The sequence below is a fragment of the Anser brachyrhynchus genome, assembly GCF_964034855.1.
Source record: "Anser brachyrhynchus genome assembly, chromosome: 5".
Taxonomy (NCBI): Eukaryota; Metazoa; Chordata; class Aves; order Anseriformes; family Anatidae; genus Anser; species Anser brachyrhynchus.
Window position 1 is genome coordinate 60,249,247 of NC_137699.1, and position 21,716 is coordinate 60,270,962.

Sequence of the window (21,716 nt, forward strand, 5' to 3'; positions counted from 1 at the left end):
CTGGCTTTTTTAGCTGAAAGCACTAATGTAGAAAGGCAATTGGGAATTAATTATTTAATGCGATCCTCATTGGTAGAAAGCTTCTTGCCCCTCCTGCATCTCAGCTACCATTATACATATGTTGCTTTCTTCAGACTACAGTGATTAGACAGCAGCAGAAAATTATGACTAAATCCAGTCCCCTCTTATGACAAACTCCATTTAAATCTGCAGATTTGCACTCAAGTAACTAAGAGCACAATTTAGCCCCATGCTATGAAAACGTTGGTCGTGACAAAACGCGTGGGCAGGTCTCAACGTCTCCATTTCTGAAAGTCAGCTGTCTCGTATCTCCGCTCCAAACACTCCCTTTGACAGGCAGTGGAAGACTATTCCTGTTTAAAAATTAAAATACGTGCAAGAAGCACTAGTATTAGTAGGAAATCAGGATGAGATCCCTTTAGTGCGGGTGCCCGGATGCCTCGCTCTGCGCAGTGGAGCTGAATGAGCAGGCAGGAAGGTGAATTTCTGAATCTGCGCCGCACGCTGCTTCAGCTCCCGTTTCTCAGGGATCCTAAAGATAAGGATCCATTTCATTTGGAGTGTTTTTAGTGATGACCTGTGTAAAAGCAAACGTCCTTTTGAAGATCGCTGAGCAACAGCTGCATGCCAGAAACTCCCGTTCAAGTTACTTCAAGAGCATAAGAATCAGGCCCCGTGTATTTAAAAACAAAAGTTTGCAAAACAAGATGCTGCAGGAGGGCTGATAAGGGGCACGGACTTACGGTGTCAGCTGTCATGGATGGCGAAACGGTAACTTCCCCGCAGCCACTGCCTCCGAGATGTTCAGGACGAAGCCTTGACAGGATCCTACCACAATTCAATGCAGTGAGTTACGCCAGGCATTAATTTAATGTAAGGTGTGGTATATTCCCAAACGCAAATATATTGGTTTTGGTTTTTTTTTTGGCTCTTCAGATGAAAGAAATACAACTGTACAGATGTGCTTTTCTAAGATCCAGTGGCATGAAACCTGAAATACCCCAGCAAGATTCAGGAGTGAGAAGTTTTAATCACCATGGAAGCGAGACATTTTGAAGGTCTATGAAATTATATACCCAGCTCTGAGAACGGTAAACTTATCCGTCCGGACAGATCTGCTGATAAACAGATACAACTCATTTTCTCCTGGAAAGCTGCTTTATACGTCGCTTGAAAAAATAATCAGTCATGCAAGACAGGTTTATGCTGGGAAGAGAAAGGAGAAAAAAAAAAAACCAACAACACAGCGCTCACAGAGACATTCTCTAAGGAAAAGGCGAGGCGGTACGAAAGCAACCACTTCGTTTCAGCGACTCCCTGCGAATTCAGGGGGAGGAAGAGAAAAGGGGCTGAGCATCTCTCAGGGCCAGACGGAGCGAGGCCGGCGACGACGGAGGCATATGGACGCCCACCCCGCGCGCAGACAGAGCGGGGACCCCCAGACCCGGCTTACGCAAGGTGACCTTTCCCCTCTCTAAAATTTCAAAGCTGGCGTTGCCGGCGCTGAACAGACTGCGTGCCATATGTAACGTGACCTCAGCTCCGCTCTGCCAAGCCACTGATGGCATCACTAATGAGAGGTGAAAGGTCCCTTTCTCGCAGCGCTCTCGGAAACCCACTGAGGCGGCGGGTGCGGGACGGGCCCCCCCCGGGCTCCCAGATGCCCTCCCAAAATCTTGCCTGCACCCAACCCGCAGCCCGAGCTGCATCAGGCACGGTCCCCAGGCAGAGGAAATATTTGCTCAGTGCCCAAATGCAAAAAGTGCAGGTAAACAGAGCCACTTATGTAAATCTTGTACCCATTCTGCCCCGTGTGAACCCCATGTGTACAGAACAGATTATGCGCTTTGCATCGCCCGGGCGGGGAATATGGATTTGTGCTTTCAGACAGCCAAAAGGGAGGGGAGTGTGGGCCCGGGCAGCTGTAGGTGCCAGCAGGTAAATAAAGCACCCTGGGAGAGATAAATACCGAGAAGTGACGGGTTTGTCCCCCCACCACAATGCTGAGGCCCTTACGGGTGGGACTGCGGGTCCCACGGCACGGACACACCCAGGTGACCCCACTGGGGGCAGTGGGAAAAGTGGCAGTGCCCATCCAAATTTTTGTTTTGTTTTGTTTTTCAGTTGTAATTATTTTTCTTTTTCTTTCTGCAGGATTTTTTTCCATTTTTTCATATTTTTTAACTTTTTTTTTTTGCATATATTTATATTTCTTGCACAAAAAGTATTGTCATATCTTGCAGAAAGAAAGAAGAAAAAAGCCACATACCCCTCTTGGACAAATACCGAATTTTTGCTTTCTCTTCTCGCCATTTTCCCAGCGCCCCCCTGCCCCCAGCCACCCCCTAGGCAATGTTGGGGCTCACCTCTCCCGAGCACCCGGCTCCCTGCCCCGGACACGCCTGGGGCGACCCGGACACGTGCACGAGTGGGTGGCTCTGGCGTGGAGACGCGCGTGGGGTGCGCACACGGGTGGGGATGGGGTGCGTGCACAAGGCGTGCGTGTCCCAGTGGGTGCGTGCACGCGGGCGTGCAGGGCGCGCACGCGGGGAGCGGTGCGCGCACGGGTGCAGGTGCATCCCTTCGTGGGTGGACAGCGGGGTGCCCACGCGTGGGGGCGTGCAGGTGGGAGGCGTGGGTGGCTCAGGGGGACACAGGGCTTTGCGTGGGGCCAACTGGGGGCACCCTCCCGGGGCCGGGTACCCGGGGCTTGGGCCAGACACGTTCCCACGGCCACGCGTGTCGCGGTGCGGGAGGTGCGGGCAGGCTTCGGCGCAGCGGAGGAGTTAAACCCCTTGGGTTTTAGGAAACTGCTCATCCAATTCGGTTCCAGATTATTCAGGGGCAGGCTGACTCGCTCGCTCCCCACACCAGCCCAAACATCTTGAAGTAATCAGCAGCTGAGAACGGAGACGTCCCCCTGGCATCTCAGGTTAAAGAAGGAGGTCCAGGAAAATGTGGTAGAGCCATTACAAGAAACCTGAGATGCATTCATCAGAGACTCCAATTGCCATCGCATTAGGATTGATTAGAGACCAGCAGTACCGTAATGACCCGGAAAGAGGGGCATACGGGGATTATTAATATCAGACTTAAAGAAAAAAAAAAAAAAAAAAAGGAGGAGAAAAAAAGAAGGGAGGAGGAAGGAGAAGAAAAGAAATCGCATTGCAGGGCTGCTGCTGCTGCTCGTATACAAACTTACCTGGGGGAGTGCGGGCACCGGAGAGCCACCCGGGCGGCCACCTCGCTGCTGCGAGAGCACAAAGGGGGTGGCACAGGAGCCTGGGGCCCCCCAAAATCGCCCGGGGGGGGGGGGCAGGCTGCCGGTGGGCGGCTCGGGGAAGGGGTCCCCGCGCCCCCGGGCCGGCGGCAGCAAGGACGAGTTAAGGAGGCTCCGAGAGGAGCAAGGAGACCTCGGCGGCTCGTCTCCTCCTCGGTTCCCTGCGCCAAAACAAATCAGCCCCTCCTGGTCTGGGTTTAAATGCAGCTCACTGGATAATTAACTCCATCTTTCCAGCCCTGCTTTAACTGTTTATTTAGTGTCACCCCGTATTACCATCACTAGCACTTTCCTCTGAACAGGAGGAGCTGGAGGGTTTCACCTCCCGAAAGGAAATTCTTCCTAGCTTAAAAAGAATCAGCATCCCGGAGGTACACGAGCGAGCAGAGAGGGGCTGCGGGGGGGGGGGGGTCTCAGGGCAGGGAGGGGGGACGGGGACACCGGGCCCGGGTCAGCCCACGGAGAAAAAACCCGCTCGTGGCCAGCTCCCGTCCTTCGGACAGCGTGCCGGTAAGTGCGCGGAGGAAGGGCCCGCTGCGCCCCGGTTGCGCGCCGGTTGCGCGCCGGTTGCGCCCTCCGCCGGGTCCCGGCTGGGCCGAGCCGGGCCAGAGCCGGGTCCCCGTCCCCTCCCCGGGGTCCCCTCCCCGGGGTCCCCTTCCCTCGGCCCCCGGCGTTGTTTTTACAGGTGTCCGGAGGGCGATTTACCAACACGTCATTAAAGGTTGCGCCGGTTTGCAGGCGCTCGGGGCCAAAGGCTCCTGCGAGACAAGAGGGATGCGCACGGAGAGGGGCTTGTCCCTCCTCATTAAAAAAAAAAAAAAATAGAATAATAAAGGGGGAGAGAGGGAGAGAAAGCAAATACAAATCCTTTATTGTTTAGAAATACGCCAAGGAAGCTGGCTGTCTCCCCTGCGCCTCGCATTCGGCAGGGAAGGCAACACGGATCCGGTATCACGTTGCAGATTCTCACTGAAGATAACGAAATGTGATCTATTTTTCAGAACAGCAAGTGGATGGGAAAGGAGCCCTCTACAACACAAACCTCATTGACTAATGGGCCGGTTTTGGGTTTCGCCTTCGAAAGGTTCGGAAATGGGCAGCGTTGTGTTACTGCCCCGCCGGCTCCCAGCCTCCGAGGCAGCACACGGCTTATTAGCACCGCCGAGACACGGCTCCGAGATAAAGGAAAAAAAAAAAGAAAAAAATAATAAAAAAAAGCGCTCCTGCTTTTATTTCGTCGCGATGCTTGCTTCCCCAGACCCCCACACTTCGAGACAAAACCAAAACAACAACAACAAAAAAAAAGAGAGGAAGGAACAAAATCAAATTTCTTTTAGGAAGAGGGTTATTTCTAAGGGGAGAGGGGACGCGTGTTCTGCCTGTTGTCTCCATAGTTTTGCTGTTTGTTTTTCCGGCGAAATCGATGAAAACCCGCCGAGTGCCTTTGCGCGAGCCCCCAGTTCCTCGCCGCATCGAAAAAATCACAAAAATAGGAAAATTTCCAGCGCAAACGCCGCGGATCCGCGCCCCGGCGGCGGCGGAGGCGAAGCCGGCGGGGAGAGGCTCCGGAGGCTGCAAAGCCCGGGCTGTGCCCAGGCTGCGGGCTGCTGCCCCTCGCCTCCCGAGAAATAAAGGGGCCGGAGGCTCCTCCGAGCCGCCTTGTTGTTCTTTGGGTGTTTGCATCCACTTCTGTTTTATTTCTTCTTTTTTTTTTTTTTTTCATTGCGACCGTTTTTATGTTTGGGGTTTTTTTTTTTGCGGCTCGAAACCGTTTCTGCGTGATTTTGAACGGGGGCGAATGGCACGGCGTGCTTCGCAAACCCGTGCCATTTCCCCTCTGCCCGGGGGTTAAAGCGAAAGGTTTCAATTTTTAGGAAAAAGGAAAAAAAAAAAAAAAAGAAACCAAACCCAAGCCCCTGATAATTAACACCCCCCACGAGCGGCTCTGGGCTGAGCACAGCCCCCAGGTGGAGCCCACCAGCGGACCGCCGCCGGCCCCTCCGCGGGCCAGTTTCGGGGAGCCTGGAGGAATAAAACCCCGCTCCCCAAAATCACGGGGAAGCCTCTCTCCGGCCGCCAAGGGACTTTTTGCTTCTTCCCAGCCACCGCGGTGTTTATTTAGGTCGGCCTTTTAAAGGAAAGAGAGGAGAAAGGCGAAGGGGGGATAGAAACCAAGCAAGGGGCTTCCCCAGCCTCTTTTTTTTTTTGCGTTTTCCTCACCCTCAGCCCGAGGGTACGAACCCGTGGCTCGGCTCTTCCCTATCTTCTTCGAGGCTAGGGATAAAAATAAAGGGAAATAAAGCGAAAGGAGGGCGGGGAGCCCGTCCCCGGGCTCGCAGCTGGACATGGCACCGCTCGGCCAGGAAGCGGCCGCGGGAGGCTGCGAGCCCATGCGCTGTAATTCTGCGCACTTGCTCCAGACTTTAGGGTATTAGTTGATTTTAGAGCCGGGTTTTAAGGCTCCGTTCCGGTCCCCACACAGCTGCCTTGTCAATAAGGATCTGTTCCAAGCAGACATTCCTTCTGGGAGGACATTGCAGCTCTTTAAGACTTCATCCGAAACATCATAAGTACTAAAATAAAATGGCAAGGGAAAATTACCAGACACATGGTCACGGGCACTGCGCAGACGGGGTGGCAGGGGCTTATTTTAAACGGCCCCGAGACGCGAAATACACGGGGAAAGCAAGCTCCGGGGCTCGGAGAAAATATCTTCGGGCACGGGCCTTTCCCCTGCACGGCCGGGAGGGCGGAGAGGTCCCGGGGGTCCCCCCGGAGAGGGACAGGGGCAGGGGCACCGGGATGGCCGCCGGCCTCGGCCCCAAACTGCTCCTGAAACCCAATGAAGGAACCCGGAACGCTTCACACCGAAGAAATCAGCCCGGCTTTAGCGGGGGCAACCAGGTTTAAAAGAGCCCCGAAGAGCCGGTTCTTAACCGGGAGAGGTCTGAAGCGTGCTTAAAACGCCGCAGATCGCGGAGAAATAGGGGCAGGAGGAACCCCCCCCCACCGCTCCCCTTATCTCAGCGCATTGTCCTCCTCTCCCAGCCCGTCCCGGCTCCTGACAATAGCTTATCTTTGTTTAGGGAGCCTAATTGTTTTCTAATTTTTCCTAAATAATTGCTTTGGAGCGAGGTGTGCAAATGAGGATTAGGGTAATTAAAGCGCCGCCGGTCGGTGCGGTTTGCGCTCCCGCTTTGCCCCGGGGGGGGGGCGGGCGGGGGCTGCTCCCTCCGGGCCCCCCCGGACCCTTTGGGGTAAAACTGGGGGGCAAAAGGGGGGGTAAAAGGAGGGGGTAAAAGGGGAGGGGGTAAAAGGAGGGGGTAAAGGGGAAGGGGGTAAAAGGGGAGGGGGGTAAAAGGGGAGAGTGCGGCGCGGGGAGGTTCACTGCGCATTATTTATTCATCCCCGGCATTAAGGTAATTAAAGACGGGCTGGATGCACGGGGACGGCGAGCGGGCGAGGAGGAGGAGGAGGGGGGGTGGAGGGGGGAGTGAAAAAAAAAAAAAATAAATAAAAAATAAAAACCGATCAAAATAAAGGGGAAGGAAGGCAGGAAAGCCCAAGCTCCTTTCCGAGGGGGGGCTCCCCCCCACCCCACCGCACCCGCGCAGAGGCGGCGGAGGGAAGCGCAGCCGGGGCCGCCAGGCTCCGCCCGCCCGTGCCGAGGCTCTGCCCGCCGGGCCGGGCTGGGCTGGGCCGGGCTGGGCCGTGCCGGGCCGTGCCGTGCCGGGGGCCGAGCCGCGGGCGCCCAATCAGCGCGGCGCGGGGGCTCGGGCGCTTTAAGCGCGGCGGCGGCGGAGCGGGGACAAAGTCCCCCCGGCACCGCACCGAGCATCCCCGCTCCGGGGACCGGGCCGGGACCGGCAACCGGACCGGGAACCGGGACATCCCCCCCACCACCACCACCCCCCGCTCCTCTCCTTTCCTCTCCTCGCCTCGCCTCGCAGCCCCTCCGGCCGTGTCACCGCCTCGCAGCCCCGGCCATGTCGATGCTGCCGTCGTTTGGGTTCACGCAGGAGCAGGTCGCCTGCGTGTGCGAGGTGCTGCAGCAAGGGGGGAACCTGGAGAGGCTGGGCCGGTTCCTGTGGTCCCTGCCGGCCTGCGACCACCTGCACAAGAACGAGAGCGTCCTCAAGGCCAAGGCGGTGGTGGCTTTCCACCGGGGCAACTTCCGCGAGCTCTACAAGATCCTGGAGAGCCACCAGTTCTCGCCCCACAACCACCCCAAGCTGCAGCAGCTCTGGCTCAAGGCGCACTACGTGGAAGCCGAGAAGCTGCGGGGCAGACCCCTGGGAGCCGTGGGCAAGTACCGGGTCCGCCGAAAATTCCCCTTGCCCCGCACCATTTGGGACGGCGAGGAGACCAGCTACTGCTTCAAGGAGAAGTCCCGGGGCGTGCTGCGGGAGTGGTACGCGCACAACCCCTACCCCTCGCCCCGCGAGAAGCGGGAGCTGGCCGAAGCCACCGGCCTCACCACCACCCAGGTCAGCAACTGGTTCAAGAACCGGAGGCAGCGGGACCGAGCGGCCGAGGCGAAGGAAAGGTACTTAAATCCCCCCCACACCCCCCGCGCCCCCGGCCCTCCCCGCTCCCGGCCCTACGGAGGCAGCCGCCGATCGCTGCCCGGCTCCCGGCGCCCCCGGCCGGGGCTGGGGCTGGGAGAGGAGCCCCCTCACCCTTTCACCCCCTGCCCCCCTCACCCCCTCGTCCCCGGCCCCCTTCACCCCCGATCCCCTTCGCTCCCGGCCCCCTCGCCCTTTTTGCAGCCCCCCCCCCCCCCCAGCCGCGCTGCCTCCCCCCTGCAAGCAATTCGGCTCCAGCCGGCTGGAGCTGGGGGTCCCGCATCTCCCCCCCCCCCCGGGGTTAATGGGGCTGGAAGCCGCTTCCCACCCGACCCCGGTACCGATCCCACCTGCCCGGGGGGCAGCGAGCCCCTCGGCCGCCTCCCCAGGCCGCCCCCGCCTTTGTTCGGTGCCTTCCGCCCCCACCCGCCCGGGGTGGCCTCGGTGCGAGGCGGTGGCTCGGCTCGGCACGGCTCGGCACGGCTCGGCTCGGGCTGCAGGCCGCCGGCACGGCCGAAGGGAGGAAGGCTCGGGGCCGGCACTCATCGCCCCCCGGCTTTGGGGCGGCCGCCGGCGGCCCTAAAGAGGCCCGGAGAGGAAATAGGGCCGGCCGGCCCCTCCGAGCCTTCCCGGGCCGCGGGGCCGCGCTTCGATTTTTTTTTTTTTCTTTTTAATTAAAAAGACGGGGAAATAATAATAAAAAAAAAAATCTCGGAAACCCCAACCTCTGCTCCCCACCTAACTCACCGGGCTCTCGGGGGTATGCGGGGCAGCTGTCTTACCGGGGGGCAGCTGCGGGGCCGCTCCGTTAGGAAAATACGAGGCGCTCGCTTGCTTTTTTTCCTATTTCTTTCTTTCTTTCTTTCTATTTTTTTTTGGTTTGCTTTTTTTTTTTTTTTTTTACCGGGGGCGGCCGCGGGGCCCCGTCGGGGCCGGCATCCCGGATTCCCCCCCCCACCCCCCCGGCCCCCGGTAACGTCCCCGCTCTGCTTGTGCCCTCCGCAGGGAGAACACGGAGAACTCCAACGCCGCCACCAACAAACCCAACCAGCTCTCGCCCCTGGACGGGAGCAAACCCCTCCTGTCCAGCTCCGAGGAAGAGTTTTCTCCGCCGCAGAGCCCCGATCAGAACTCGGTCCTGCTCTTGCAGGGGAACCTCGGGCACGCCAGGAGCTCCAGCTACCCCCTGAGCGGCTTGGCCGCCCCCCAGAGCGCTCACAGCCTGCCGGCCCACCAGCTCCAGGACTCGCTGCTGGGACCCCTCACGTCCAGCCTGGTGGACCTGGGCTCCTAAAGGGCCGCCGCGGGACAGGAGGCTTTGCCCGGGGACACGGACTCTCGGCTGGACGCAGCGGACGGCCTCCGGTTTCGCAGCTCGGCCCTCTTAACGGGACTCTCGGCTCTTTTCACTCGACCCCACGTCGGTCCAGTTCTCCCCCCCACCCCACCCCCCCAGCGTCTCCCGCTATCATCATTATTGTTATTATTTTATTTTTTTTTTCCACGTAGCCAAACGCAGAGAGCAGCAGAAACCCTCGTCCCTTCGAGTTCAAACGAGCTGGTCCCAGCGGGAATTACAAAAAAAATAATATTAAAAAAAAAAAACAACAGCTGGATCCGATTCCACCCGAATAAATCCCAGCCCCGCAGGCGTGCTGGGGCAGGGGCGGCCGGGGGGGCGTCCTGTCCTTGTCCCTCGTCCCTGTCCCCGTCCCCGCGGAGCTCGGACGGAGGCAGAGGGAGCGGAGCGCTGTGTCCTAGCGGGAGGAGGGAGGGGAAGTTTCGTTTACATTTTTCATATTTAGCGTTACCAGGAAAGATTTCGATGTAGCTGAAATTTAAAAAGAGGAGGGGAAAAAAAAAAAAAAAGGGAAAAAGGAAAAAGAAAAAAAAAAGCTGCAGTATTAGAGTTTTACCAAGTGCCTATGTCTTAACGCGGCGGTGCGGGGGCTAGCGAGCTCCCGTGGGCCCGCGCCCCTCCCGGGCATCCTTCTCCTCGGCGGGGCAATGCTTCGACGTGGCTAAAAGCGAGAACAGCGCTGGGAATACCGCGAGTCGCCGGCCGCTCCCTCCTGAACGGGGATTTCTCGGGCTGCCCCGCCAGCCCCACGCTGCCTTCTCCTGCCCGTCCCCGCTCGCCGCCCTCCCGGTTCGGCTTGCGAGGAGCCCGCGGCCGAAGCTGTCCGTCTCGAGTTATTTGTTCCCAGAACTAGCATGTGCTTTCAGGTTTCTTTTCTATTGTACCTAAAGAGGCTAAATTAAAACCGCGCTGATGGCAGAACTGCGAGGCTGCGCTCTTCTTTGCGGGGCTGAGCCCCCGCGACGTGCCTCGGAGGCGCTGGGGGCTCGGGGGGGGAGCCGCTCTCCTTCCACGCAGCCCCTTTTGTTTTGCAACCGAGGGATGGAGGGGTACGAGGAGGGCTCGGGGAGGGCACCCCGGGGTGCCTGGCCGCGGGGTGGCCTCCGTCGGAGCGCGGAGCCCGGCCGGGGGGAGCCGCTCGCCGCCCGCCCCGTCGGGGCCTCCGCCGCTGGCGGTGCCGAGCTCCCCCGTTAGCGTTTTGCATCATTAAACGCGTGTTTATTTAAGTCGCTGCCGTGTTTGTTCTCGAGGTCCTGGGCCGTGGAGAAATGTCACCCTCTGCAGGAGGGTCTTCCCAGCTCCGCCGTCCTCCCCGGCGCATCCCGGGGGCGCTTCGCAGCTCCCCCCGGTCCCCCCGACGGGGCGGGGGGGGGTCCCCCGAGCCCTCCTCCGGCCCCACCCGCGGTCCCGGGGGGGACAAAACCCTCGGGGCCATCCCTGCTCCTTGCCGAGGCCCGGCACCGGCCGCCCCGTCGGGGCACCCAGCCCAGACCCCGCCGGGTTTCGTGCGCCCTCCCGAGCCTGGGTCCTGTGGGGGTGCGACCCCAGGCAGGACAGGGCAGGACCCCTGTCCCCACGGCAGGACGCGCTATGGGGCGGGAAGGGCCCCGCTGCGTCCCGATTTTCAGCGAGCGAGCGTCCAGCAGCGGAGGGGAGCAGGGTGAAAGGCGCAAATCCTGCGCTTTGTGTTGGATTTGTGCCCCGAGGGATCCTGGTGGGACGGGACGTGCGCCCGGGTCCCCGCCCCAAGGTCCCCCATCGCCCTTCCCAGGGGACCGATCCGCCAAGAAGCAGCGCAGCCTCCCCGTCCCCCCCCAAAAAAAAGCCCCGCGGGCAGAACGTGGGGAAATGGGGGAGGTTTTGGGGTGAGCAGCCGCCGGGCTCTGCGCCCCCAGGACGGTTGAACTCCTGCTTTTCCCAAGCCACGGGCTCGGTGGAGAGGAAAGATAAAAAAAAATTGCCCGGGGCTCCGGCCCGGCGCGGCGCAACTCGGAGCGGGGACTGGCGAGCCGGTGGCTATTTTCAAAGCGAAGAGCGCAGAGGCGCTTCCTGCGCCCGGGCAGCGGCAGGGCTGGCTTCCAGAGGGGTGGCCGGGGGGGTCCCGCTCCCCCTACGCCCCCCTCCCCAGCTCGGTCCTGCTTCCAGGCCCGACGGCTGCCGAGCGGGGCCGCGCAAAGGGCGCGCAAGCACCGCGCAAGCTGCGCCGCCGGCCGCAGAGCCCTGCCCGCGCCCCGAGCCTCCGCTTCCCTTGGCAGGGAGAGGGATGAGGCTGCAAACAGGCGGGCGGTGGCCGGCGGGGAGGGAGGGATGGAGGATGCTGAGGGAAGCCCCTGGAAGAGGAAGGAGGGGAGGCCGGCGGGCAGGTGGGAGTGGGGACGCCCTGGAGCGGAGCCAGGCGCAGGTCGCTCGGCTCTCCTCGGGGCAGGCTTGACCTCGCAGCAAGCTTTTCACAGCAAAGGCAGCCTGGGGAGGCAGCCCCCGGGTCGGTTCTCACCTCTCTCCGCTGTATTTTCATCGGCAGGAAGGAGTTAATCCCCCCCCCCCCGCCCCCTCAGCCTTCCCCCTCCCCAGGACAGATTTCACACTGTGTCCAGGTCAGCCAAAAAGGGGAGGAAATGGAGAACAGCAGAATGATTAATTCTACCTGCTTTTCCCATGAGTGATCACCTGCTTTCGGGGTCATGAATAGCAGGTAGCTCTCCCCGTCTCCAGCTCTGAGAGGCTCATTTGTTTGGTGACAGCTGAGTGACAAGACCTGAAATCTGAGCCCTCAACTTTGCCTGATGTGTGGATAAAACCCTGGATGTTCCCTCAAACATTTCAGGAAATGAAAGTTGTAACGCGATCCCTTGTGCGCCCACATCTCCCCCAGCAACACACAAAAGCTCAAAGGAACCTTCTCGGATTAAATTCAGCCTGGAGAGGATGGAAGGAAAATGGAGAGCAGGCTGAGAAAGCTGGAGCTGGCAGGCTTTTCTTCGGCACTTATTGGAAATGTCTGTCCAAAGCAGGGATTTAGAAAGGTCACCTCTACCGTAAGCGCCTCGTCCCCCCGCGGAGCGGGACTGGCAGCCCGCTTCTCCCCAGCCCACCTCCGCCTGAGAAGTGCTGGGGGTTTCGCTGAGATTCCCCGAGCAGGAAATTCGGTGCAGGAAAACAAACGCTGGGCAGGAAAGCCAGCCCCCTCCTCTCTCCTCGTTCCATTTCCTGGGTCACGTTCAGCGAGCGCTGTCCCGTGGCAGCGCACACGAGCCGCGCGCCTGCTCTGCCCCTGCCCTGCTGCCAGCTCCTGCCCGGCTCCTCATCCCCAGCCCCATCCCTGTCCCCATCCCCGTCCCAAAAAAGGGACAGGAATGGCCACACGCGAGCAGATCCGCATGAGGCCCACAGCACAATCTCACATCCGACGGATTTCAAGGCAACGGTTTGAGGCCCTGCTACCAAATCTCCCCACCTCTCTGCGGCGCGTGGAGCGGCGGCGTGGGTGGTGGCAGGTCTTCGTGCTCGCTTGTCCTTGCATCCCCCAGTCCTGGGCAGCCAGATAGGGCCAAGGCATCCGGACTGCCTTCCCCAGGCAGGAGGGTTTTATTGTGCTGCCTGTCACCCAGCAGCCAGTCCTCGCTTGCTCCCTTATCCAGCCCGAAGATAAAGCCCTATTTAACAGTTGTTTAACTGTTACTGAAGAGCTTAGGGCTCTGCGGACCCGTAAAGAAAACTTGGCACATGCAGCACGATAACGCTTCACCTTTGCACTTTCCTCTTGCTCCTGCTTCCCCGCAGCGAGCACGGAGTGGGGACCAGGTGGGAAGCCTCACGGGCTGCCTGCCGCCCCTCTGCTCCCGGGGGGTTTGCAGCCAGGGAAGAGCTGGAGCTGCTCGGGCTGTCCCTGCGCACGCTGCCCTCGGGGAGCCCCTGAGCCCGACCACTGCACCTGGGCGTTGCTAACAGCAGGAGTAGTGAAGGTGCAGACACCGCAAGGTTCGTCCGACTGGGCTGTACAAACCCACCTCCATTTTGCTGTTCCTACTGGGGCCAAACCCGTCGGGTTCCTGCGCGAGGAGAGCGGAGGGGGCAGAGGCTGCACCTGCAGAGGCTTCGGTTCAGCCCGAGTGCGCAGAGGGACCCGGCACGCCGTCGTCTGTCCCACCTCGATGTGGGAACAGTCTGAAACACGGAAGCTGAGCAGACTTGGGTTTAACCAAGGAGGGAGGGAGCACACTGCCAGGCTGCTCAGAGATCAGTCATCAGCAGCATGGCTCTGCCTGGAAGGCAGGGACACGGCTGCACCTCCCCGGCTCACCTCTCTCCAGGCTGGTGCCTCGGTGCAGGAACATCTCCTCTCCCTGGCCCTACACAGAGGCTGAACTTTCCCCAAAGCATATAATCCCAATCCTAATAATAAGGTTAAAGAGACAGATTTAGTTCAATTACAGTTTCCTGTTTTCACTTGGCTACAGCTCCCAGAAAGTGTCTCCATGGGCAGAGGCTCCCTTCCGTGCCCGCATCAGCTTTTTACCTACAGCCCAGTTCTGCAGGGCGCCGGGCTGTAGGCAAATGCCCACACTCGGTTCTCAGGATGGAAGAAAAAGGGGAAAATGCACCTTTTCAGGCTTTGGGATGGAAAAGCTTGTAAAGCCAGTAGTTGGAGCGTGCACCGACCCTGCCTCGCAGCAGGGGAAACTGAGCCCCGTGGCCGCAGAGCTGCTGACGGGCAGGGCGAGGGCAGAGGACGGAGCCGGCGCGCACCCACGCTGCCTCCCGTTGCAGTCCCCATAGTAAGTCACCGCGGCTTATCATTATGTAATGCAGTATTCCTAACAACGCAGCACAAAAACAATTGAATAAAAAACAATGCCAAATGAGGCTTGTGGCTAACACTCCCTGAAGAAATTGTTCCTTTTCTGGAACTGAAAAGAAAAAAAAAAAAAAAAAAACAAAACAAAACCCAAACTCAAGAAAATTAGAAACAATTGAAAACGAAATCACATCTGCAAGCCATCAGTGCGCTCCTCCTGAGCCCTGGAGGATGCTGCTGCCCCTCTGCTGCTCTGGGTGCAGGGTGCTGGGTGCCAGCAGGACCCGAGGCCGTGCCCATACGGGCACGGGAGGGGTGTGGGCAGCACCGTGCCTGCGGAAGGACAACCTTCGGTTCTGCAGAAGGGCCGCATCCTGCTAGAACAGATCAGAGATTTATTTAGGGAATCAAGATCTTCCCATGCCTGATGTCCTGGAGCTGGTGGAGAAGGAGGGAGTGCACGCGAGAGAGGGAGCACCCGGCTCAGTGCTGATCTCTCCATCCTCAGCCCTCGAGGGCTGGGCAGAGGCTCGGGCATGGGGAAACCGCAGAGCTTGCCCAAGCACTTGGCCCTCGGCTGCAACGCTTCCCACAGCCGGGGCTCTCATTGTGCTGCAGGGACAGGGCCTGGCAGGAATGCTCCTACAGAGCAGGGATTATTTCCTGGGGGGGAATAGCGCAGGTAAAGGACGTGGGGATGTCAGTGGGAGCGGTGCTGTCCCCTGGACACACAGTGCCTAACGCAGGGACAGGCGTGCTCGGTGCACTGTGCTGGCCAAGATGCTGATGCCATTCCGGGCCGTGCCGGTCGTATCCATTACCCCGTGTGTGGGATCTGCTTCCGAGGCCTCCAGGTCCGACGGGTGACTTGGATGAGGTTCAAAGAGCCCCCGGCAGTGCTTGGGGAGGGAGCTGCAGGAGGCTTGCTGGTCTCTGCGGTCCCTTCTCATTTGCTAGTGTGTGGGGTTTGGAAAAGAGGTGATGTTACATGGTCTGAGTGCGTCAGTACGAGGGAGAGCTCTTAAAAATCTTTAAACCAGGAGGAAAAGAGGAAAAAATGAGCACTAGCACCTGAAATCTGTGAATGGGACTGGGACATAAGGTGTTCCTGCAGCAAATGCAACTCAACACCCAGGTGGCTCCTCCGCCACGTAGGCCGAACACAAAATCCCAAACATTTTCCGAGAGGCCAATGCTGTGGGTATGTACCCACCGATGCTCCCCGGTGCTTTGCCTTCACCCAGGCCCTCTCCATCCTCGTGGCCCTGCCCTGCCGGGGCTACGTGGCCGCAGCTCCTTGCTGATGGCCTCTGGGGAAACCGTATCTCCTGCCCCTGCAACCGGAGACAAGGTGCCCACGCAGCCGCCCCGGCGCTGAAAGAGGAGCCCGCGGGAGGGGACGAGGCCAAAACGGGGGCACCGAGGGAGCAGGGAACGTGCCCAGCTCCTGCCCTCACCCCAGGGGGAGCTGCTGCGGGATGGGGGAGAAAAATCAAGCCCCGTTTGCAGGACCCCCCCCCTGAGGAGACGTGCTCGAGGCCAGGCCTAAACGGGGCGTCCTGCCCAGCGATCCATGAGGAAGGCTCAAACAATGAGCAGGGAAAGAAAGCCGCGGTGATGGTCACCAGGAGAACCTGACACCCGCGGCGGGGAAAACAAATAAATACGGGGAGGCAGCCTCCTCCCGATGCCGAGCTGAGGCAATCTGTGCTTACGCAACCCTACCCGAGCTGGGTATCTGCGCCTCCGATCTGCGCTGATAAGATTGTTCTCCCCTGGAAATCCAAACCGCAGGGATTCCAGGCGGCTCCGCCGGAGTCAGGTTGTCCACCTGAGCACCGGGGCACTTTCATGTGGAAAAATAATCGCAGGGTTATTTTTTTTCTGAAATAACAAGAGGGGGAGGGAGAGACAGCCCTTGACTTTTTAGGGTAAAGGAGCAAATGGTGCTGGCTCCGTGCAGGGTGGCAGGGGACACGCCGGCCACCATCCCGTGCCTGAGGTGTCCCCACGGGGTGACAATAGCCACCTGCCATGGAAGAGCAGTGGGCTGTTGCACAAAGCTGGCTGTTCTGCAGTGAAAGCTCCTTCTTTTAGGGCTTAGGGTCTTGCAGCTGGCAGCTGTCGTGTGAGAAGCCTGCAAGGATCACGCAAGGGGTCTCGGAAGCGGTCATGGCCTGCAAGACGTAGGGCGCTTCTAAAGTTTTAAAACAGCACGTGATTAATGTCTACACCGAACAGGAGACAGAATACATAAACAGATCATAGACGTATACACAGATATATAGATATGGATGCACTAGATAGAGCTGCTCACCAGAACAACTCATCTGATAAGCCATTCCCACGAGCAAGAAGTGCAGGATGAGATCCGTGTTTGCAGTTATGAAGCAGACATTGTGGTTTTGTGTCTATTGTCGTTCAGAAAGCGTGCTGCTGGGCATGTGCCTCGGTGCTTGGCTGGTCACGTCCCCTCTGCCCCGGACACCAGACCTGGCCTCCTCTTGAGACAAAGCTTGCAATCAAACCCTGGCTAGAACAAGTCTTTATCTGGGGAAAATCACAGCCAGTTCTGCTTGGTGATGCTGGAGGGGGGACCTGCTTCCACCAAGGTGGCACTGGGAGGGCTGGGTCCTGCACCCTGCAGCAGAAAAAGGAGCACAAGAGCCTGCCCAAAATGATGTGTGTGTTTGGTTTGTGCACTGAGCACTGAGCTCTGACTGCTCCTGAGGTTAAAATGGGTTGGGTGGGCACCCAGAGCGAAATGTCCACTGGGAACCTGGGTGGGACAGACTGGGGGACCGGGATCCCAGCCCCTGATGGATCCCTGAACTGGTAGCAGCAACCCTGCTTAATGCCTGATTAAAAAATAAAATCAAAAATAAATCCGTATGAAGCTGTGTTTGCGGGTGGAATGTATCCCTTCAGTCTTGTGGAGGTACATGGCCCGCTGGGCAGGCAGAGCTGTGGCTGTGCACACACACAGACACACAGCACACAAATATAACACACAACACAGACACACGGAGTCGTTTGGGTGACAGCGATGGGTGACAAAGCCCTTCAGCCCTGCCCACAGCCAACGCAGCTTGCAGTGGCCTTCCTTCTCCAGGGCTTGGTGCTTCTGGCAAAGCTCATGCGAAACGAAAATGCCTGTAATTTTCTGAAATTCCTTAATCCTGCTCATTTTCTCCCTTTTCCCCGGGAGATCAGAAGCCACAGTGGTCTCCTCGAGCCCACCCACTAATTACGAGACATGAGCTCAACCAACTGCTGGCCAGAAACAACATCACGGGACCGCGCGTGGCTAACCAGCCCCGCTCGGGTTTTGACTCCTCGGTGCTGCAGCTCGCAGCAAGCTGCTTGAAAGCCAGTCACAAAGAGCTCAACAGCGCTGTGCCAGCCAAATCAAAGGCAGAAGGACATAAAATAGCCTTTCCTCCTTCCTCCTGCAGTGATCCCCGCTTGCCATGATCCCGACCAGCAGCAAAATGTCCGCGTGCTGCTCGTCTGCCTTGCCCCGGGACGCTCCTCTGGGGTCTCGCTCCTCTGCTCGGCTGCCACTTTTCTCCAAACTCGAACCGATTATCTTCCGAATTTGCTTGAAAAGGTCAACCACTCGGGCAGCGCTGGGGAGAGCGGGAGCTTCTAGCAGGAGGATGGCATTTAGCAGAAAATCTCCTCTCCAGAGGAATCAGATCAGACAGAGCCCCGAGGAAGCCGGGCTAAAAATAAAGCCTGAGCTCGCCGAGCAGTTGTGCGATGGGAACCGAGGCTGTGATGCAGCCCGCGTTATATTCTTAGCAGGCACAACTGGAAATATCGGTAGCCAGATCCTTCACTGGCATAAATCAATGCAGCTCATGGAAGGGTGACTTTAAAAAAAATTAAAAATCTGTGTTCACATTCCCAGATTTACAGTAACTCAGGTTCCTTCCCGACATCAACCTGGTTTGCGGTGGCTGGTGGTCATGTTGTGGCTGGCTGGGTACCCCAATTTCCTGGGCTGCTTTTCTCACCCTGCTTCCCTTGCAAGGAGCCGGCATGGCCAGACCCCCACCACCCAAAAAGCGAGGGGCAAATCCCTGTGCTGCCCCCCCCGGGGAGCATCCCCGCACCCAAACCGAGCGCGCGATTCCCCCTGGCCACCCAATAAAGTCCACTGTGAGTGTGAGTGTGGGTTTGAGTGTGAGTGCGGGTGTGAGTGTGAGTGCGGGTGTGAGTGTGAGTGCACACGCACGAGCCCAGCTCGCCGGGCGGCTGCGGCGTTTCTGGGGCTGCAGTGCCACCTGCTGTCACCGCTGCCCTTCGCCGGGGACCCCGCCGGCTCCTTGCGCAGGGGGACGCGGAGGGGAGAAGCCTGGGCTCTGCCCCTTCCCCAGCCCCTTTCCCCAGCGCAGATTTGCCCGCTGGGCTTGGGAAATACCAAAAGGCAAGAAAAAGGCGCGGGGGGAAAAGCTGGGGTTGGGATGGAGGGATGGAGCCAGGAGCACCCACCAGGATGTCCCCGCAGTGTCGCCCCCCAAGGACGCTGCAGATCTGGGCTCTGATTTCCTTCTGGACGGTCCCCATGCTTAAGTTGGTCCTGCAGGACTTTAGCCAGCGTTACCCTGAGTTATCTCTGCTCCTCGCTGCAGGAATAATCTATTTTTCCCCCCTGTGCTTGTGCTGACGTGGCCCAGAGCAGGTAGCGCAGCCCCACGTCCCTCGCTCAAGCTCATTTCAACCTAAAAAGCCAAAATCCCTTCTTGGATCACCCATCACTTCCAGCAGGCTCTCAGCTAGGAGGGGGAAGGAAAAGCCAGCTCCTCCATTTATGCTGAAAAAAGGATTAAAACCTAAATGAAGGAAAAGAAAAAAAAGAGTCGGGAGGTTGTAGCTGCTGAAAATTTAACACCGAAGGAAAAAAATGCAAGTGAAAGCCAGCTCCAGACTGGACGAGCAGCCTTCAGAAACAACAACAAAAAAGCTGGGAGGAAACCGGATACTCGCCATGAAAATTTGCAATTTTTTGTTGACCAAATGTTTCCATGGAAGAGCTGTGTTGGCCCGGCCCTCGCGCCGAGCCGACCCGACGCCACGCAGCTGGGCAGGCGGCGCCCAGGGGAGCGGCCGCAGCCAGAACGGGGCCGGAGGCAGCCGGCAGAGCTTGGTCACCCTGCCTGTGCCTTTTTTTTCCTACCTGTATGGGTTATTGCATGAAACGCATTGATTTTGCAAGGGAGAAGTGGGAAAGCTGCTGTCTTGGAGAGCCGAGAGGTGCCCGATGAACCAAGTGACCCTTTTTTCCCCCAGAGGAGATGTACGGCAGCAGGGCATCGCCACCAGCTCTCCAAGAGCCAACCCAGCACACAGCCTGGTGTGTTTTAGGTTCCTTACAGCACCGCTGGGACTGGCTGGATGTGATGCCCCCGCTCTTGGACTCAGACAAAATGAAACAGGGAAAGTAAAAACAAGGGGAAACTTGGCCGCGGCTGCTCCTTTCTCAGGCTCCTTGCGTTGGGTCATAGGAAAGCAGCCCACGGAGAGGCGGGCACGTTACCGACTGCTGTGCCGTGTCCTGGGGAGCCGGGGAAGTGGGCCAGGGAGAGGCCGGATCCTGGAAATCTGCCTGTGCTGCGTGCCAGAGGTCGCTGCCAGAGGTGGGGAGCTGGGGAGTTCATGTGCAGCCTCGCCACGGCATGGCCGCATCCCTCCTCTTCCTCCTCTTCCTCCTCGTCGAGAGGAGACCCGCGGCTGCCGCCGTGCAGTGAGCATGGGGAGCACCCAGACATCTGCCCTGCATCCACATTTTGGCACTGAACTCTGATTTGGGCGTCTTGATCCCGCACAGAGCAAAGGGTTTGGGGCCATTGCCATCCTTTGAACCACCAGCTCTTGGGACCGGTGCCGCTCTTGGCAGCCCCGTTGCCGTCTGCTCGCCAGAAGCCCCCTCGCCCTACGTCTCCCCCACTCCAGGGCTGGTGGGAGCCCCTCTGCCATCAGCCCTTCCTCGTGCTCGAGCATCCCTTTGGGATTCGCCCTTCCTTAGGGCCCTGGATGGTGCCGGCCCTTTCCCCACCTCCCCGTCCCCCCAAACACACCAAGTGCCTCTTCAGCGCGCCCCGCTCCGGCGTCTCATCTCCGTGGCCAAGCATTCACTCCGTGCCAAACTGGCAGGCGGCTCGCTTTCCTGGCACGTGGCCTCCTTGGCTCCCTGCTCAGACCGATGTCTTTTTTTTTTTATATATATATTATTATTATTGCTTTATTTCCCCCCTCTTTAAAATCCACCATTGGTTTTAATTAGGTGCCCACGGACTCACAGCCCTGGTGAGGCCGGCGCTCGTCCAAGAGCAGAAAGCGGAGGTGCGGGTGCAGGACCGGTGTCGGCAGCACTGGCACACAGCACGGAGCTCCCAAAATCACCTTCCTTTCGAGAAAACCAAGCCAGGAGATGTTCAAAGCATTTTCTTTCGTTCCAGCGTGCTCCCGGTCTCCCTGCAGCTCCAAGGGGAGACCTTTCCCGGAGACCCACCGTGGCAATGCCACCTCGAGGAGAGCACAGGGGGACGGTGCCAGGGTGAGGGGGGCATTGGAGGGGGGCTGCCACTGTGGCCAAAAAGCTCACGGGGGTCCCAGCCCACTCCCTCCATCCTCCCCAAAATGTGGGAGAGTGAAGGGAGAGGCCAGTGGTGGGACTGAGCCCTGAGAACCCCACGTGCCCCTCTTGCCTCGCCGGTCCCCCCAAACACCTCCCTGCCTCCCCCCCGATGTTGTTCTTTCATTTTATTTTTAGACCTGCTGCTCCCGTTAGCTCTTTTCTATTTGTTTTTGGTTCTTATTATTCCTGGCTTCCCCCAGTGTTTTGGTTTCCCTCCTTAGCCCTCATCCGGATGTTTATTCTCCCTGCTTGTTTTTGTACTTTCCCAAGGTGCCTCCCAGTCCGGAGCCGGGCAGGGTCCGTGCTTGGGCTGGGTCAGAGCTCACGGCTCCGGGCTCCCAACACAATTCCCTTGCTGTGCCCGTGGTCAGGGGCTGCAGCGGGGCTGCAAGGATGCTGGGTGTCCACGCACGCTTTGTTGTGAAATCCTACTTTTGCTCAATAGCATCACTTTTTTTTTTTTCTTAGCACAAATCACTTGGGAGGTTTGGGGGAGGTCCTTTCTGTAGGAAAAGTGGCAGAAATGGGCACTGAGTGTAAACAGGCAGCCACTGGAACACCGGTCCCCATCCCCTGCTTTTCCCCTCTCTCCCTCTGACCTGGTTGCCAGTGGGGCACCCAGAAAATGCGGCGTTGCCGCGCATTGCTCCCACCGACAAAAAAATTGCAAAGTTTCCTCTTTGCCTCATTTTAGGACAAACACACCCAGGCTCACCCCTGCTCCTTCCATGCCTGGCTGGCTCTGGCTGTGGCATGGCACCCGCACGCACCTCGCTTCCCCCACCACGGCTGCTGGACTCCAGCTAAACACGAGCACATTCCTGCGTTTGCTGTCCCAGGTTCCCCTGTTCAATTATTTATTCCAGTCCGAGGGCGCACATTTTTTATTTATTTTTATTCTTTCGGCGTTCATCTGCGTTCCTCTTCCCGTGAAATTTGCATTCGAGACTTTAAAGGGCTGGCAGGGAGCTCTGCGCCTGTATATAGGGGATTTTTATTGCTCGACTTCAAAGCGGTGCAATAACGGGAGCGAGCATGCAGGTAGGGAAAAG

General features: G+C 58.6%; 1 protein-coding gene and 2 long non-coding RNA genes across 4 annotated transcripts in view; 2 read left to right on the top strand and 1 right to left on the bottom strand.

The window, feature by feature from the left end:
* Nucleotides 1-3,671, bottom strand: part of LOC308195444 — an 18,798-nt gene extending 15,127 nt beyond the window's left edge. For both annotated transcript variants that reach the window (XR_013951503.1, XR_013951504.1), the window contains exon 1: nucleotides 3,224-3,671. This is a non-coding gene — a long non-coding RNA (uncharacterized lncRNA). The remainder of the gene's footprint in view (nucleotides 1-3,223) is intronic.
* The window catches only part of LOC308195446, a 12,868-nt gene extending 6,347 nt beyond the window's left edge, over nucleotides 1-6,521 (top strand). The window contains exon 3 of the long non-coding RNA XR_013951519.1: nucleotides 4,303-6,521. This is a non-coding gene — a long non-coding RNA (uncharacterized lncRNA). The remainder of the gene's footprint in view (nucleotides 1-4,302) is intronic.
* Nucleotides 6,522-6,957: 436 nt separating this feature from the next.
* SIX1 (SIX homeobox 1) lies at nucleotides 6,958-10,141 on the top strand. The gene is made up of 2 exons (XM_080595650.1): nucleotides 6,958-7,847; nucleotides 8,872-10,141. The coding sequence occupies exons 1-2, from the start codon at nucleotides 7,288-7,290 to the stop codon at nucleotides 9,158-9,160; spliced, it is 849 nt and encodes a 282-aa protein (XP_080451776.1). The 5' UTR covers nucleotides 6,958-7,287; the 3' UTR covers nucleotides 9,161-10,141.
* Nucleotides 10,142-21,716: the final 11,575 nt, after the last annotated feature.